The sequence below is a fragment of the Mauremys reevesii genome, unplaced genomic scaffold (assembly GCF_016161935.1).
Source record: "Mauremys reevesii isolate NIE-2019 unplaced genomic scaffold, ASM1616193v1 Contig3, whole genome shotgun sequence".
Classification (NCBI taxonomy): Eukaryota; Metazoa; Chordata; order Testudines; family Geoemydidae; genus Mauremys; species Mauremys reevesii.
Window position 1 is genome coordinate 2176821 of NW_024100840.1, and position 17348 is coordinate 2194168.

At 45.5% G+C, this 17348-nt stretch overlaps 1 protein-coding gene across 1 annotated transcript; it reads right to left on the reverse strand.

The window, feature by feature from the left end:
* Window positions 1-8901: 8901 nt before the first annotated feature.
* Window positions 8902-16296, reverse strand: LOC120393772 (GTPase IMAP family member 8-like). The gene is made up of 4 exons (XM_039518267.1): window positions 16290-16296; window positions 15320-16072; window positions 9255-10058; window positions 8902-8999 (listed from the first exon to the last, which is right to left on the reverse strand). Exons 1-4 carry the CDS (start codon window positions 16294-16296, stop codon window positions 8902-8904), a joined length of 1662 nt encoding a protein of 553 aa, XP_039374201.1.
* Between the last annotated feature and the right edge of the window lie 1052 nt (window positions 16297-17348).

A 17348-nucleotide genomic window follows, 5' to 3' on the forward strand; every position in this document is an offset into this window, starting at 1 on the left:
TTGCAGTGTGAGTCGCCGAGAGCCAGAGGCCCATGAGAGCCTTCATGGATGCGTTGCTGAAGCTTTGGGACTGCCCCCTGAATGCGTGCCTTCTGCTTCAGTGAACTATATTGCTTTGGACCAATCTCCCTTGCCCGTGCTCAATGCGGCTGACTGGCAGGAAGCCCAGCTGCAAGATATTGACATTCGTGATACGCTACTTGCCAAAAGGGAGGGGCGAGGCCCAGCTGCAGTTGTCCCACCTACCCCAGAGGGCAAACTACTATTGAGAGAATGGACCAAGCTAAAACTGATTCAGGGAGTGCTACACCGTGTGACCACAGACCCTCTACAAAGGCAACGGAACCAACTAGTGCTGCCAAAAGACTACAGAGGCCTGGCCATGAGGGCCCTGCATGATGACTTTGGACATTTAGGGATGGAGAGGACCCTGGAACTTATCCGAAGTAGGTTCTATTGGCCCCGGATGGCTGAAGATGTTCGCAGGAAATGTGAGACCTGCGCTCGATGTGTTCAAAGGAAAACTCTGCCCACGAGGGCTGCATATCTGAAGAACATTACCAGCAACAAACCTCTGGAGCTGGTTTGCATTGATTTCTTGTCTTTAGAAGTGGACAAGAGGAATATTGGGAACATTCTGGTCGTGACCGACCATTATACGCAATATGCGCAGGCATATCCCACATGTGATCAGAGGGCCACCACTGTCGCTCGGGTACTTTGGGAAAAATATTTCTCAGTTTATGGATTCCCAGCACGGATACACTCGGATCAGGGACGAGACTTTGAGAGTCACCTTCTGAAGGAGGTGCTGAGGATAGCAGGAATTAAAAAGTCGAGGACAACGCCTTATCATCCGCAGGGTGACCCTCAGCCAGAGAGGTTCAACCGAACCCTGTTAGATATGTTAGGGACTTTGCGGCCAGAGCAGAAGGCAACCTGGAGCCAACATGTTGCATTTCTGGTGCACGCCTACAACGCCACCAAGAATGATGCTACGGGAGTCACCCCATATCTCTTGATGTTTGGGCGAGAACCAAGATTACCCATAGACCTGTGCTTTGGTGTATCAGAGGATGGCGATAGCTATGAAACCCATCAGCAATATGTATCCCGACTACGAGAAAAGCTGCGGGATGCTTACCACTTAGCTGCATCTGCAGCTCAGAAGAATGCAGATCGTAACAAACATCGATATGATGCTAGAGTACGTCCGCAAGAGCTCCAGCCAGGGGACAGAGTCCTGCTGCGAAATTTGGGTATTGCTGGCAAACACAAGATAGCTGACAGATGGAAGGCAATACCTTACTTGGTGATGGAAAAGCTAGGAGACCTGCCGGTCTACAAGATCATACCTGAAGAGGGTCCAGGGCAGACAAAGACCGTGCATAGAAACCTTTTGCTCCCGGTGGGGGAATTGGTAGGCAGCCCTTATGAGATGGGCCACAACAGGGCAATTGGGCAGAACGAAGGTGCTGTACCAAAGCCACTTCCCAACGTGGACAGCCAGCCTCCTGCAGCTAACCTACCCCTACTCAGCACATCTGAGAGTGAGTCTGAGGAGGAAGATACAACCATGGTGTATCCTAGGATGAAGACAAGATTGCAGTCTCGATCAGCTGAATCAAAAGAGACTACCTCCTCTTCCGCCCTAAACCCTATGGCAGAAGTATTTAGGCCCATTCCTGACACTCCTGAGCCACTGGTGGAACCCCCATGTAATGACTTACACAGATTATTGGACAGTGGCGACATACAGATGGAAGATGTCCCAAGCACCTTCGATCCTCCACGGTTAGAACTAGAAATGCAGGGGCCTATGCCAGTATCCGAGGGGAACTCACAGGAAACCTCCCCATCCGTCACTCAAGAGGATGTCCCCCCTACCACAGCAACAGAGTTTCTTCATAGGCGAGACAGAGTAATAAGACCAGTGAAACGGCTAACTTACGATGCACCTGGGTGATTAGTGAGGAGCAATACCTTTAGCACACAGGTTTGTGAAAGCTAAAGTGGGCTATCTGAGGCCCTTTGGAGGGGACCAGTAAGTTGGTATAGTAGGGAATGTGATTTGTCGGGACGACAAATTCTCGGCTGGGAGGAGGATGTAAGCAGAGTCAGGATGAGCCCTACCCTGACATCTGGTGGTACATTATGAGGAGTGGGCAAAGGAATTTTAGGAATGTGCATTTGCATTGGTAAACCCACTCCACTTAGCATAACACACAGCAGCATGGGAAGGTTATTTTCACACTGTGGAATCCCCAATTTCTTTGTTATTGGGGCAGGAAGGAAAAAAAGGGGCTGTTACCTTAATTATGTGAATGAGGAACTATGAGACTGCTTTATGACAGAAATGACTCAACCTACATTAAATAGTACTTGCCAGACAAGGGACAGGGGTTCCAAAACCCACTGAAGGGAGAGAGGCTGGGGACTGGTGTGTGTACCTGATGGTATGGGCCCCTTTTGAGGGCCTGGCACACCAATTGCACTTCCTCCTCTCTCCACTGTTAAAGAACAGAGCTAATTTTGAATCCTTTAGGAGTCCATCTAGAGGCTGCTGACCTGAATTCACGTTGGGCCATGTGGCAGTGGGGCTCTCCTACTACAAGTGGAAATCACTAGGAGCTGAAATCACTAAAAGAGCTAAGCTTACTAAGCTAAGATCACTGAGTGCTGTGTTAAGTAGTGGGAGAGCCTGAAGATCTATCACCAAGCAGCTGGCAGAGCGGAGCAGTCTGCAGCATGTTGGAGCAGCCCATGGAACAGTGAGCAGTGTGGAGCGGTTTGTGGGGGACGGCTGACGTGGTTCACGGGTCTGCTGGAGGAGCGGCACAGCTGGTGGAGTGGAGCCAGTCGTGGTGAAGGCTGCAGCAGAACTTCACGGAGAAGCGGGGCAGTCGGCCCTGGCCCACGTAAGGTGTCCCTAGCACCCTGTGTGTGTGACCCCCCCCATTTCCACCCAGGCTGGGGGGGGGGGTAAAACTCTGCAGACAAACTTTTGAACTCTGGGGTGGCACTGACCGGAGACTGAGACTTTTGGGTTGTTGGACTTTGGGGTGATTGGACTTAAGACCCTAAGGACAGTGCCAAATGTACTTGGAGGTGGGTTTTTGCTTATGGTTTGTGTATAGTCCTGTTTGTGGTGTCTCTCCAACGTGATGCCACATTGTTTCCCTCCTTTATTAAAAGGATTTTGCTACACTCAGACTTCGTGCTTGCGAGTGGGGAAGTATTGCCTCCTAGAGGCGCCCGGGGGGGTGGTAGGTAATTGTCCCAGGTCACTGGGTGGGGGCTCGAGCCGGTTTTGCATTGTGTTATTGAAACGGAACCCCTGGATACTGAACCCGGCCCTTGTTGCTGCCAACTCAGAGGGGCAGAAGGGTTACACTATTACTTTTACTCCAGTTTACAAGGTCATCCAGATCTTCCTCTATGAAATCCCGGTCCTTCTCTGTATTGGCAATACCTCCCAGCTTTGTGTCATCCACAAACTTTATTAGCACATTCCTGCTTTTTGTGCTGAGGTCAGTGAGGGGTAGCTCAGTGGTTTGAGTATTGGAGTTATGAGTTCAATCCTTGAGGGGGTGACTTAGGGATCTGGGGCAAAATCAGTACTTGGTCCTGCTAGTGAAGGCAGGGGGCTGGACTTGATGACCTTTCAGGGTCCCTTCCAGCTCTCTCAGAAAGGTATATCTGAATATACTATATTTTATTTTATTAAATATGATAGGTCCCCAAACCGCTCACGATCTACCTTTTGTAAAATCATTTTGTCCCAATTACCATTGACCTCAATGTCCTTAACTACTTTCTCCTTCAAAATTTTTTGAAAGACCTTGCATAGTACAGATGTCAAACTAAGAGGCCAGTAGTTACCCAGGTCACTTTTTTCCTTTTCTTAAAAATAGGAACTATGTTAGCAATTCTCCAGTCATACGGTACAACTCCTGAGTTTACTGATTCATTAAAAATTCTTGCTAATTGGCTGACAATTTCATGTGCCATTTCCTTTAGTATTCTTGGAGGAAGATTATCTGGGCCCCCCAATTTAGTCCCATTAACCTATTGAGTTTGGCTTCTCCCTCGGATGTGATAATATCTACCTCCATATCCTAATTCCAATTTGTCATCCTGTCATTATCTCTAAACTCCTCATTAGCCTCATTAAAGACTGCAGCAAAGTAATTGTTTAGATATTGAGCCATACCTAGATTATTGTTAATCTCCACTCCATCCTCAGTGTTTAGTGGTTGCATTTCCTTTCATTGTTTTCTTCTTATTTATATGGCTATAGGACCTTTTAAATTTGGTTTTAATTCCCTTTGCAAGGTCCATCTCTACATAACTTTTAGCTTTCTCACTTTATCCCTGCATGTTCTGACCTCAATAAGGTAGCTTTTCTCGCTGATCCCTCCCATCTTCCACTCGTTGTAGGCTTTCTGCTTTTTCTTAATCACCTCTCTGAGATGCTTACTCATCCAGCTTGGTCTACAACAGCTGCCTATGAATTCTTTCCCCTTTCTTGGGATGCAGGCTTCATATAGTTTCTGCAATTTCACTTCCAGGCCTTCTCTGCCATTAGATCGACAAGTTTTTTTCAGTCCAATCCACTTCTCTAACTAATTGCCTTAATTATTTTAAGTTAGCCCTTTTGAAATCAGAAACTGTAATCGCAGACCTATATTTGTCAAGTATCAGAGGGGTAGCCGTGTTAGTCTGGATCTGTAAAAGCAGCAAAGAGTCCTGTGGTACTTTAGATTAACAGACGTATTGGCGCATGCATCCAAAAAAGTGGGTATTCACCCACGAAAGCTCATGCTCCAATATGTCTGTTAGTCTATAAGGTGCCACAGGACTCTTTGCTGATCTATATTTGTTTATCTTTCCATTCAATTTGAATTGAATTAGCTAATGATCCCTCGAACCAAGGTTTTCCCCTACAACCATATCTTCTATGAGGTCCTCACTACTCACCAAAACCAAATCTAAAATGGGATCCCCTCTTGTTCGTTCAGCAACTACTTGGTGAAGGAATCCATCAGCTATCGCATCCAGGAAAATCTGAGCCCAATTATTATTACTAGCACTTGTCCTCCAGTCTATATCTGGGAAGTTAAAGTCTCCCGTGGTCACACAATTCCCATTAGTATTTACTTCATTAAAAGCATTAAAGAGGTCTCTAACCATTTCCAAATCAGATCCCAGATGAAAATGAATGTGTGTCAGTCCACACTGCGTGGGTTGTTATCAAGCAGAAACCCTCATCAGCATGAATGCATGTCCCCTATAATGGTGATTGAAGCATGAAGGGACATATTAATCTATAGCGCCTCTGGCATGTAAAGATCTTGTGATGCCAGCTACAACAGTGCCACGCAAACATCTGTTCTCACTTTCAGATGATGATGTAATCAAGAAGCGGGCAGCATTATCTCCAGCAAATGCAAACAAACTTGCTTGTCTGAGCAATTGTATGAAAAAGAAGTAGGACTAAGTGGACTTGTAGACTCTAAGGTTTTGCATTGTTTTAGTTTTGGGTGCATAATTCCACATGTGTAAGTTCAACTTTCATAATGAAGAGATTGCACTACAGTGATTGTAGGATTGTTGAATTGAAACATTATTTTTTGTTTCTTTTTTACAGTGCAAATATTTGTAATAAAAATAAATATAAAGCGAGCACTGTACACTTTGTATTCTGTGTTGTCATTGCAATTGATATATTTGAAAAATGTGGAAAACATCCAAACTATTCAAATAAATATTCTATTATTTACAACGCGCTTAATCACGATTAATTTTTATAATCGCTTGAGAGACCTAGTTTTTTTCATTTTTATGATTGGGCTTGAAGGTGAAATGGGGGAAGGAAAGAACAAGCGAGGAGGGTGAGCCTGGGTATGACAACTCGCCAAATGTGCTCTAAAACAATTTCTGTACAAGGGCTTCAGTTCATAGAAAGAATTGAACTTTAAGTGTGTGCTTAAAGAATTTACTGATGGGTGTTTAGAGAGGGAGAAAAGCCACACTGAGAGTGACCAGAGCTTGTTAGGTAGGTGAGAAGAGTTAAACTCATATGAGATGTTACTAATAAAGGTGGAAAGTGGGCAGTAGCTGGTGAAAGAGAGGAGATCTCAGGCGGGGTTTCTGAGAAGGATGATGCAGACTCAATGAGGGGAGAAATCAGTGGATTGTGAATGATGATTGCTGCAATATTGGAGATAAGTGGTGGGAGGTCATAAAAAAGCTACATGAGTTTAGGAGGACATATCACAATCCTTAAACACTGGCTTTCACATAATGGAGTACAGAGTCAGGGAAATGGTAGGACCATCCAGTCTAGTTCTTTCTTCAGCATCTCACAATAATATTTCATTGGTGCAGATTCTTGTCTCCTCCCCACCAAATAGAAATGAAATTACCTCTGCAAGTCAGTGAAAGCAGCCTGAAAGCAGAAATCTTCAAATAAGTGACATCAAAGTGAGGGACACTTCAATTAAAAGCCTCTCAAGAGTGTGATAAACTGGTTGCTTAATGGAAATAGTTATTTAATACTGGTGGAGTTGAATTGGATTCAGTACATTTGGGAATACATTGCAGGTAATTTCAAGACCTTTTTCCTGCTAGGTTGTTCTCTTGTAAAGGTTTCCCTGTATAATATAATATACGGAGATATATCTATCTGATAGAACTGGAAGATACCCTGAAAGGTCATTGAGTCCAGCCCCCTGCCTTCACTAGCAGGACCAAGAACTGATGTCAGTATGTGATGTCAGTAAAGAGCAATTGCTAATTTCATTTACTGACCGTTATAATATTTTTTGCACTAAGAGCAGGTCTACACTAGAAAGTTAGGTTGACCCAGCTACGTTGTTCAGGGGCATGAAAAATTCACACTCTGGAGAGAGGTAGTTAAGCTGACTGATCCCCTGTGTAGACAGCGCTAAGTTGAAAGAAGAATTCCTCCACTGACCTAGTGACCACCACTTGGAGAGGTGGATTTATCACCGTGATGGAACAACCTCGCCTGTCAGTGTAGTAAATGCCTACACTGAACTGCTCTAGTTGGGAGGGAGGCAGGGATAGCTCAGTGGTTTGAGCATTGGCCTGCTAAACCCAGGGTTGTGAATTCAGCCCTTGAGGGGGTCACTTAGGAATCTGGGGCAAAAATTGGTCCTGCTAGTGAAGGCAGACGGCTGGACTAAATGACCTTTCAAAGTCCTTCCAGTTCTCGGAGATTGGTATATCTCCAATTATTACTAGTTGTGCCACTGTAGCATTTCTAGTGTAGACACAGGCAGATAGGTGCAGATTGCCAAGTGGCTCAGATACAGGATTTAAGACAAAGAATTTTAAAAATTTTACTCTTAGTCTCCGGGTGCTACAGGAAAACAAATGCTTATGAGTCTGTAGGGTGACAGAGCAGCACAATTCTTTTCATGACTTTTTAGTCTGTGGGCATGTTAGGGAAACAATTTAGGAGTATGTTTGCAATCTGACATGTCAGCAGAAAAAGCCAGTATGGCTTTGGGCAGCAGAGGCATAACGTCCAAGAGCAGATGGGTGAGAGAGCCCCTAGAGCTCAGAGAGTGATTACAATTGGAATATTGCATTCAAATTTCAACACGTCATCACCAGGCAGGGTAAGTTATAGGGGTTCTAGAGAACAGCAATAAAACTGATTGGTGTTTTGGAAGGATGGACTTGTTGGGTGGCTCATGGATTTATAACTAAGAATAATGCTATAATACTGACCCAAAAGAAAATGTAAGGTAACAGGAAACCTTCCTAACACAGGGAACCATCTCTTAAGTGATACAAGCCCCATCAAAAACTTGCATAAAACTAATTTGAAAAAAAAATGGAGAATGCAGAACAGAGAACAACCCTCCAACAACCCCGATGACACTGAAATGGGAGGAGTGGTAGATACGCTGGAAAGTCAGGATAGGATACAGAGGGACCTAGACAAATTAGAGGATTGGGCCAAAAGAAACCTGATGAGGTTCAACAAGGATAAGCGTAAGGGTCCTGCACTTATGATGGAAGAATCCCATGCACTGTTACAGACTAGGGACCAAATGGCTAGGCAGCAGTTCTGCAGAAAAGGACCTAGGGGTTACAGTGGACTAGAAGCTGGATATGACTTGACAGTGTACCCTTGTTGCCAAGAAGGCTAACAGCATTTTGGGCTGTATAAGTAGGGGAATTGCCAGCAGATCGAGGGACGTGATCATTCCCCTCTATTCGACATTGGTGAGGCCTCATCTGGAGTACTGCATCCAGTTTTGAGCCACACAATTCAAGAAGAATGAGGAAAAATTGGAAAGAGTCTAGCGGAGGGCAACAAAAGTGATTAGGGGGCTGTAGCACATGACTTATGAGGAGAGGCTGAGGGAACTGGAATTGTTTAGTCTGCAGAAGAGAAGAATGAGGGGGGATTTGATAGCTGCTTTCAACTACCTGAAAGGGGGTTCCAAAGAGGATGGAGCTCGGCTGTTCTCAGTGGTACCTGATGACAGAACAAGGAGCAATGGTCTCAAGTTGAAGTGGGGGAGGTTTAGGTTGGATATTAGGAAACATTATTTCACTAGGAGGGTGGTGAAGCACTGGAATGGGTTACCTAGGGAGGTGATAGAATCTCTTTCCTAGGAGGTTGTTAAGGTCAGGCTTGACAAAGCCCTGGCTGGGATGATTTAGTTGGGGGTTGGTCCTGCTTTCAGCAGGGGGTTGGACTAGATGACCTGCTGAGGTCCCTTCAAACCCTGATATTCTATAATTCTATGATTTTCCAATATATTCAACGTCAATTAGTAGGTCTCTTCCATCCACCTCTAATTTCATTGACATGAAATCTGGAGAAAACACACAGAAGAACTACAAAATGGACGTAACTCAATCCTGATCATCAAGCACCTGGAACAGTGGGTTGGTGGACGACCTGCTGGGGTCGGTGAGCAGTGATAGATCCTCCAGGGGTTGATTTATCGCGTCTAGTATAGACACGATAAAATGACCATTGAGTGCTCTCCCGTCTACTCCAGTAATCCACCAGAACGAAAAGTGCAATAGGAGTTGATGGGAGAGTGTCAGCTGTCGAATGACCGCAGTGAAGACACCGTGGTAAGGAGATCTGAGTATGTCGACTTCAGCTACGCTATTCACGTCACTGGAGTTGCATATCTTAGATCGACCCCGTGTGGTAGCGTAGACAAGCCCTAAGGAACCTAACATACAACAAAACCTACTTTTGTTTTCTTCTGTCTGCAGGGTTGTTTTTTTCCTATAGGATTTCCCTGGTTTCCTGGATGAGTGCTCTTCCCCTTGAGCTCCTTCCTGTCTATCCACTTGCATTTCATCTTCCACTTCGCCCATCTTCTTTTTACATTTATCTGTCTCGTCTTCTTTTAGAAGCCTCTCAGGAGCTTTACACACCAGATGGTCTTTATTCTCCTCCGTCACCATATAAGCAATATTAGTCATCAGCTCGTCAGCCTGGGCAGCGCGTTCCGCCCATGTAGCTTTATTGCTGAAAGCGTAGTATCGCCCCTGACACTGTTTGATCAGCTGCAGAAGCTGTTTGTTCTCCGGGTAGGAGATATACTCCTCCAGAGTTCCACTCTGTAAGTCTTCTCTGCGGGTGAATAAGACGATTGTGTACTTCAGTGCCTTGGGACCAAAAATCTTTTTTACTCTCTTCACGGCGCGCTGGTCTTCGTCAGTGAAACGGCCCAGCTGGGTCACCAGCACCAGAGCGTGGGGGCCTGGGAAGGAGAGCTCCATACAGCGACCGATCTCATGGGTGGTTTGTTCATCAGCGTCCTTGGTGTCAAAAATAGCAGGCGTGTCGATAACCACAACCTGCCTTCCATTCCAGGTCCTGCTACCTTCACTACATGTCTGAGTAACGGGTGTTGCCTCCAGTACCGACTCAAACTTCTCCTGCCCAAGGATGGTGTTTCCTGTTGCACTTTTCCCACCTCCACTCTTACCGACGAGGATGAGCCTCAGTTTGGATTCCCCAGTGAGTTGGCTGCCGCTCCCCGGCCCTGTTGGGAACAAGTGTGACAGATTCAGAACACCACTGCGCAGGTACCAGACAGGTGGCAGAGACATAAAGATTTGTAGCCCTGTGCTCACACTTGGCTTAATGCTTTAACTTTCTATGGAAGGGAAAATGGGCAGCCAAGGGGTTACTGATCTAATTGTTAAATCCTAGAGGTCTTGGATCCAAAAGAATCCTGCTGAAAGTGAAGTGAGCCTACGTCTCATCCTAGTGAATATTTATACCCTGTAAAACGTCGCACAACACAGCACTTTGCACCATCTGGTTAGGCAAGTCCTAGGATTGAGGCCTGGGAAGTGCTGCAGCTCAGGACTGAGGCCTGTTAATGGAGCTGTGTTCGGTCCCAGACTGAAGCAGCAGACGAGGACTGGAGTTTATTGGCACAGCTGTGGGTCCAAGACTGGAGAAGCGCAAGATGCAGCAAGCTGGGGCTGGTTTGTAATGAGGAATGGAACAGGGTAAACTGGGGCTACAGAGGTGCATAGGGAGGGAAATATAAAGAAAAGCAATACTATTCTTCAGTTCCCCTCATACAAGTACTGTAGTGCAATCTCTTAATTGTGAAAGTGCAACATACATATGGAGAATTATTTTTTGTTACATAACTGCACTCAAAAATAAAACAATGTAAAACTTTAGCCCCTACAAGTCCACTCAGTCCTACTTCTTGTTCAGCTGATCGCTCAGACCAGCAAATTTGTTTACATTTACGGGAGAATTGTATGTCTCCTGCTCTGTGCTTACCTGCATTCTGCCATATATTTCATGTTGTAGCTATCTCAGATGATGACCCAGCACATGTTGTTCATTTTAAGAACACTTTCACTGCATATTTTATAAGACACAAAGAAGGTACCAGTGTGAGATTTCTATAAATAGCCACAGCACTCGACCCAAGGTTTTTAAGAGTCTGAAATGCCATACCACAAGCCCAGAGGGATGAGTTGAGGCACATGCTTTCGTAAGTCTTAAAAGAGCAACACTTCAATGCGGAAACTACAGAACCACACCACCAAAATAGAAAATCAACCTTCTGCTGGTGGCATCTGACTCAGATGATGACTCATAGAGCCATAGACTTTTAGGTCAGAAGGGACCATTATGATCATCTAGTCTGACCTCCTGCACAATGCAGGCCACAGAATCTCACCCACCCACTCCTGTACCAAACTCCTAACCTATGTCTGAGCTACTGAAGTCCTCAAATCATGGTTTAAAGACTTCAAGGTGCACAGAATCCTCCACTGAGTGACCGTGCCCCATGCTGCAGAGGAAGGCAGAAAACCCACAAGGCCTCTGCCAATCTGCCCTGGAGGAAAATTCCTTCCCGACCCCAAATATGGCAATTAGCTAAATCCTGAGCATGTGGGCAAGAGTCACCAGCCAGACACCCAGGAAAGAATTCTCTGTAGTAACTCAGATCCCACCCCATCTAACATCCCATCACGGACCATTGGATATATTTACCACTTTTAGTCAATGATCAAATAATTGCCAAAATGAGGTTATCCCGCCATACCATCCCCTCCATAAACTTATCAAGCTTAATCTTGAAGCCAGATATGTCTTTCGCCCCCACTCCTCCCCTTGGAAGGCTGTTCCAAAACTTCACTTCTCTGATGGTTAGAAAACTTCATCTAATTTCAAGTCTAAACTTCCTGATAGCCAGCTTATATCCATTTGTGCTAGTGTCCACACTGGTACCGAGCTTAAATACTTTCTCTCCCTCCCTGGTATTTATCCCTCTGATATATTTATAGAGAGCAATAATATCTCCTCTCAGCCGCCTTTTGGTTAGGCTAAACAAGCCAAGCTCTTTAAGTCTCCTTACATAAGACAGGTTTTCCATTCCTCGGATCATCCTAGTAGCCCTTCTCTGTACCTGTTCCAGTTTGAATTCATCCTTCTTAAACATGGGAGACCAGAACATACATCCCAAGACCGCATTAGCTTTTTTCACAGACATATCACATTGGGCCATGCCTAGATTATCCTTAACCTCCATTCCATCCTCAGTGTTCATCTTTCGTTGTTTTCTTCTTATTTTTATGGCTATAGAACCTTTTACTATTGGTTTTAATTCCCTTTGCAAGGTCCAACTCTACATGGCTTTTGGCCTTTCTCACTTTATCCCTGCATGTTCTGACCTCAATAAGGTAGCTTTCCTTGCTGATCCCTCCCATCTTCCATTCCTCATAGGCTTTCTGCTTTTTCTTAATCACCTCTCTGAGGTGCTTGCTCATCCAGCTTGGTCTACAACATGCCTCTATGATTTTTCCCCCTTTCTTGGGATGCAGGCTTCATATAGTTTCTGCCACTTTGACTTGAAGTGCTTCCAGGCCTCCTCCGCCATTAGATCCACAAGTTCTTCAGTCCAATCCACTTTCCTAACTAATTTCCTTAATTTTTTAAAGTTAGCCCTTTTGAAATCAGGAACCGTCGTCACGGATCTATTTTTGTTTATCCTTCCATTCAGTTCGATCATGCGCTAATTCAGTTCAATCGAACCAAGGTTGTTCCCTACAACCATTTCTTCTATGAGGTCCTCACTACTCACCAAAACCAAATCTAAAATGGGATCCCCTCTTATTGGTTCGGCAACTACTTGGTGAAGGCATCCATCAGCTATCGCATCCAGGAAAATCTGAGCCCAATTATTATTACTAGCACTTGTCCTCCAGTCTATATCTGGGAACTTAAAGTCTCCCGTGGTCACACAATTCCCATTAGTATTTACTTCATTAAAACCATTAAAGAGGTCTCTAACCATATCCAAATCAGATCCCAGATGAAAATGAATGTGTGTCAGTCCACACTGCTTTGGATTGTTATCGAGCAGAACCCCTCATCAGCATGGATGCATGTCCTCTATAATAGTGGTTGAAGCACGAACAGACATATTAATCTATAGCGCATCTGACACGTAAAGATCTTGTCATGCCAGCTACAACAGTGCCACGCAAACATCTATTCTCACTTTCAGGTAACGCTGTAAACAAGAAGTGGGCAGCATTATCTCCCGCAAATGTAAACAAACTTGTTTGTCTGAGCAATTGTCTGAAAAAGAAGTAGGACTGAGTGGACTTGTAGACTCTAAGGTTTTGCATTGTTTTAGTTTTGAGTGCATAATTCCACATGTGTAAGTTCAACTTTCATGATAAAGAGATTGCACTATAGTGCTTGTAGGAGTTGAATTGAATCATTATTTTTTGTTTCTTTTTTACACTGCAAATATTTGTAATAAAAATTAATATAAAGCAAGCACTGTACACTTTGTATTCTGTGTTGTCATTGCAATTGATATATTTGAAAAATGTGGAAAACATCCAAACTATTCAAATAAATGTATTCTATTATTTACAACGCGCTTAATCACAATTGTTATAATTGCTTGAGAGCCCTCGGATTTTTTTCATTTTTATAATTAGACTAGAAGGTGAAACGGAGGGAGGAGGGGACAAGGAAGGAGGGTGAGCCTGTGTATGACAACTGGCCACATGGGCTCTAAAACAATTTTAGGACAAGGGCCTGTTTGCCTGATAAGTTGATCTCTTGTAAAGGTTTTGCTGTATGTGATGTCAGTAATTTAATTGACTCTCCGTTACAATATGTTTTCCACTAAGGGCTGTTCTACACTAGAAAGTTAGGTTGACCCAGCTACATCGCTCAGGAGCATGAAAAGTTCAGACCCTGGAGAGAGGTAGTTAAGCTGATCTGAGCTCCAGTGTAGACAGCGTTAAGCCGACAGAAGAATTCCTCCATTGAGCTAGTGACCACCTCTCGGAGAGGTGGATATACCACCGTGATGAAAGAACCCCTCCTGTCAGTGCGGTAAGTGCCTACACTGAAGTGCTACAGCTGTGCCATTTAGCATTTCTAGTGTAGACACAGCCTGAGATAGGTGCGGCTGTCTGAGTGGTTCAGATACAGGATTTAAGACCTAAGCATTTTTGAATTTTTTACCCTTAGTCTCCAGGTGCTACAGGAAAACAAATGCTTTCATGACTTTTTAGAGTCTGTGGGGGTGTTAGGGAAACAATTTAGAAGTAAAGTATCAGAGGGGTAGCTGTGTCAGTCTGGATCTGTAAAAAGCAACAAAGAGTCCTGTGGCACCTTATAGACTAACTGATGTATTGGAGCATAAGCTTTTGTGGGTGCATAACCACTTCGTCAGACGCATGTAATGGAAATGTCCAGAGGCAGATATAAATATGCAGGCAAGAATCAGTCTAGAGATAACGGGGTTAAATTGATCTGGGAGGATGAGGCCCTCTTCTAGCAGTTGAGGTGTAATTTAGGAGTGAGTTTGCATTCTGACATGTCAGCAGAAAAAGCCAATATGGTTTTGGGCTGCAGAGGCATAATGTCCAAGAGTAGAGAGGTGAGGCAGCCCTTAGGGCTTGGAGAGTGATTACAATTGGAATATTGCATTCAGATCTCAACACTTCATCACCAGGCACAGTAAATTATGGGGATTCTAGAGAACAGCAATAAAACTGATTGGCATTTTGGAAGGATGGACTCGTTGGGTGGCTCATGGATTTATAACTAAGAATAATGGTATAATAATGAGCCAAAAGAAAATGTAAGGTAACAGGAAACCTTCCTAACAGAGGGAACCATTTTTACATGATAAAAGCCCCATCAAAAACTTGCATAAAACTAATTTGAAAAAAAAAATTGGAGAATGCAGAGTAGAGAACAACCCTCCAACACTTTCCAATTTACACATTCTATGTGAATTAGTAGGTCTCTTCCATCCACCTCCAACTTCAATGACGCTATGAAATCTGGTAAAAAACACACAGGAGAACTACAAAATGGATGTAATGCAATCCCGATCATCACTGGGACAGTGCTGAGAAACTGGAACAGTGGGCTTGTCTACGACCCCCGCTGGATCAGCGAGCAGCTATCGATCCAGCGGGGCTTGATTTATTGCATCTACTATAGAGGTGATAAATTGACCGCTGAGCTCTCTCCATTCGACTCCGGTACTCCACCAGAAATAGGAGCACAAGTGGAGTTGACGGGAGAGTGTCAGCTGTCGAATGACTGCAGTGAAGACACCGTGGTAAGGAGATCTGAGTATGTCGACTTCAGCTACGCTATTCACGTTGCTGGAGTTGCGTATCTTAGATCGACCACGTGCCGTAGTGTAGACAAGCCCTAAGGAACCTAACATACAACAAAACCTACTTTTGTTTTCTTCTGTCTGCAGGGTTGTTTTTTTCCTATGGGATTTCCCTGGTTTCCTGGATGAGTGCTCTTCCCCTTGAGCTCCTTCCTGTCTATCCACTTGCATTTCATCTTCCACTTCGCCCATCTTCTTTTTACGTTTATCTGTCTCATCTTCTTTTAGAAGCCTCTCAGGAGCTTTACACACCAGATGGTCTTTATTCTCCTCCGCCACCATACGAGCAATCTTAGTCATCAGTTCGTCAGCCTGGGCAGCGCGTTCCGCCCATGTAGCTTTATTGCTGAAAGCGCAGTATCGCCCCTGACACTGTTTGATCAGCTGCAGAAGCTGTTTGTTCTCCGGGTGGGAGATATACTCCTCCAGAGTTCCACTCTGTAAGTCTTCTCTGCGGGTGAATAAGACGATTGTGTACATCAGTGCCTTGGGACCAAAAATCTTTTTTACTCTCTTCACGGCGCGCTGGTCTTCGTCAGTGAAACGGCCCAGCTGGGTCACCAGCACCAGAGCATGGGGGCCTGGGAAGGAGAGCTCCATACAGCGACCGATCTCATGGGTGGTTTGTTCATCAGCGTCCTTGGTGTCAAAAATAGCAGGCGTGTCGATAACCACAACCTGCCTTCCATTCCAGGTCCTGCTACCTTCACTACATGTCTGAGTAACGGGTGTTGCCTCCAGTACCGACTCAAACTTCTCCTGCCCAAGGATGGTGTTTCCTGTTGCACTTTTCCCACCTCCACTCTTACCGACGAGGATGAGCCTCAGTTTGGATTCCCCAATGAGTCGGCTGCCGCTCCCCGGCCCTGTTGGGAACAAGTGTGACAGATTCAGAACACCACTGCGCAGGTACCAGACAGGTGGCAGAGACCTAAAGATTTGTAGCCCTGTGCTCACACTTGGCTTAATGCTTTAACTTTCTATGGAAGGGAAAATGGGCAGCCAAGGGGGTTACTGATCTAATTGTTAAATCCTAGAGGTCTTGGATCCAAATGAATCCTGCTGAAAGTGAAGTGAGCCTACGTCTCATCCTAGTGAATATTTATACCCCGTAAAACATCGCACAACACAGCACTTTGCACCATCTGGTTAGGACAGTCCTAGGATTGAGGCCTGGGAATTGCTGCAGCTCAGGACTGAGGCCTGTTAATGGAGCTGTGTTCGGTCCCAGACTGAAGCAGCAGACGAGGACTGGAGTTTATTGGCACAGCTGTGGGTCCAAGACTGGAGAAGCGCAGGATGCAGCAAGCTGGGGCTGGTTTGTAATGAGGAATGGAACAGGGTGAATTGGGGGTAAGGAGGGAAGTATGGAGCCCCAGGACTGAAACAGGAGGGGTTGCTGAGAGTTCAGACTGAGGTTTATGAATGGATATTTGAGACACCTTTGGATGCAGGGGCGGCTCTAGAAATCACGCTGCCCCAAGCAGCGCGGAGCGCTGCGCCGCCCTTCCCCGGTCCCGCGGCGGGTCCCCTCTTCCCGCGGCTCCGGTTGAGCTCCTGCCGACGTGCCTGCGGCAGGTCCACCGGAGCCCAGGACCAGCGGACCGGCCGCAGTCATGCCTGCGGGAGCTCAACCGGAGCCGCGGGAAGAGGGGACCCGCCGCAGTCTTGCCTGCGGCAAGTCCGCTCGTCCCGGGCTCCGGTGGACCTGCCGCAGGCATGACGGCGGGAGCTCCACCGGAGCAAATGCTGCCCCCCCGGGAAACGGCCGCCCCAAGCGCCTGCTTGGCGCGCTGGGGTCTAGAGCCGCCCCTGTTTGGATGTCACGTGATTCTGTGCCCATTGTGGGAAGTGAAATATTTCAAGGATTGTATTCAATTCCAAACATGAAACCAGCATGCACAGCCATGAATTCTGCTACTGCTTGGCAAGAGTACAGAAATATACAGTATCTGGCCAGCTGTTCGGGATAAACCAATCACCGGGGAAACAGCAGGTACTGAAATTCTAGCCTAGTTCAAGACTGATGTGCATAAGCAGAGCCATGTAGGAAGTCCAAGAACTGAAATAGGAAGCTGGGTGGAAGGCAAGAAACAAAGTTCCTGGACCAAGCTGCAAGAAAATTTTGCTTATCACCTGAGA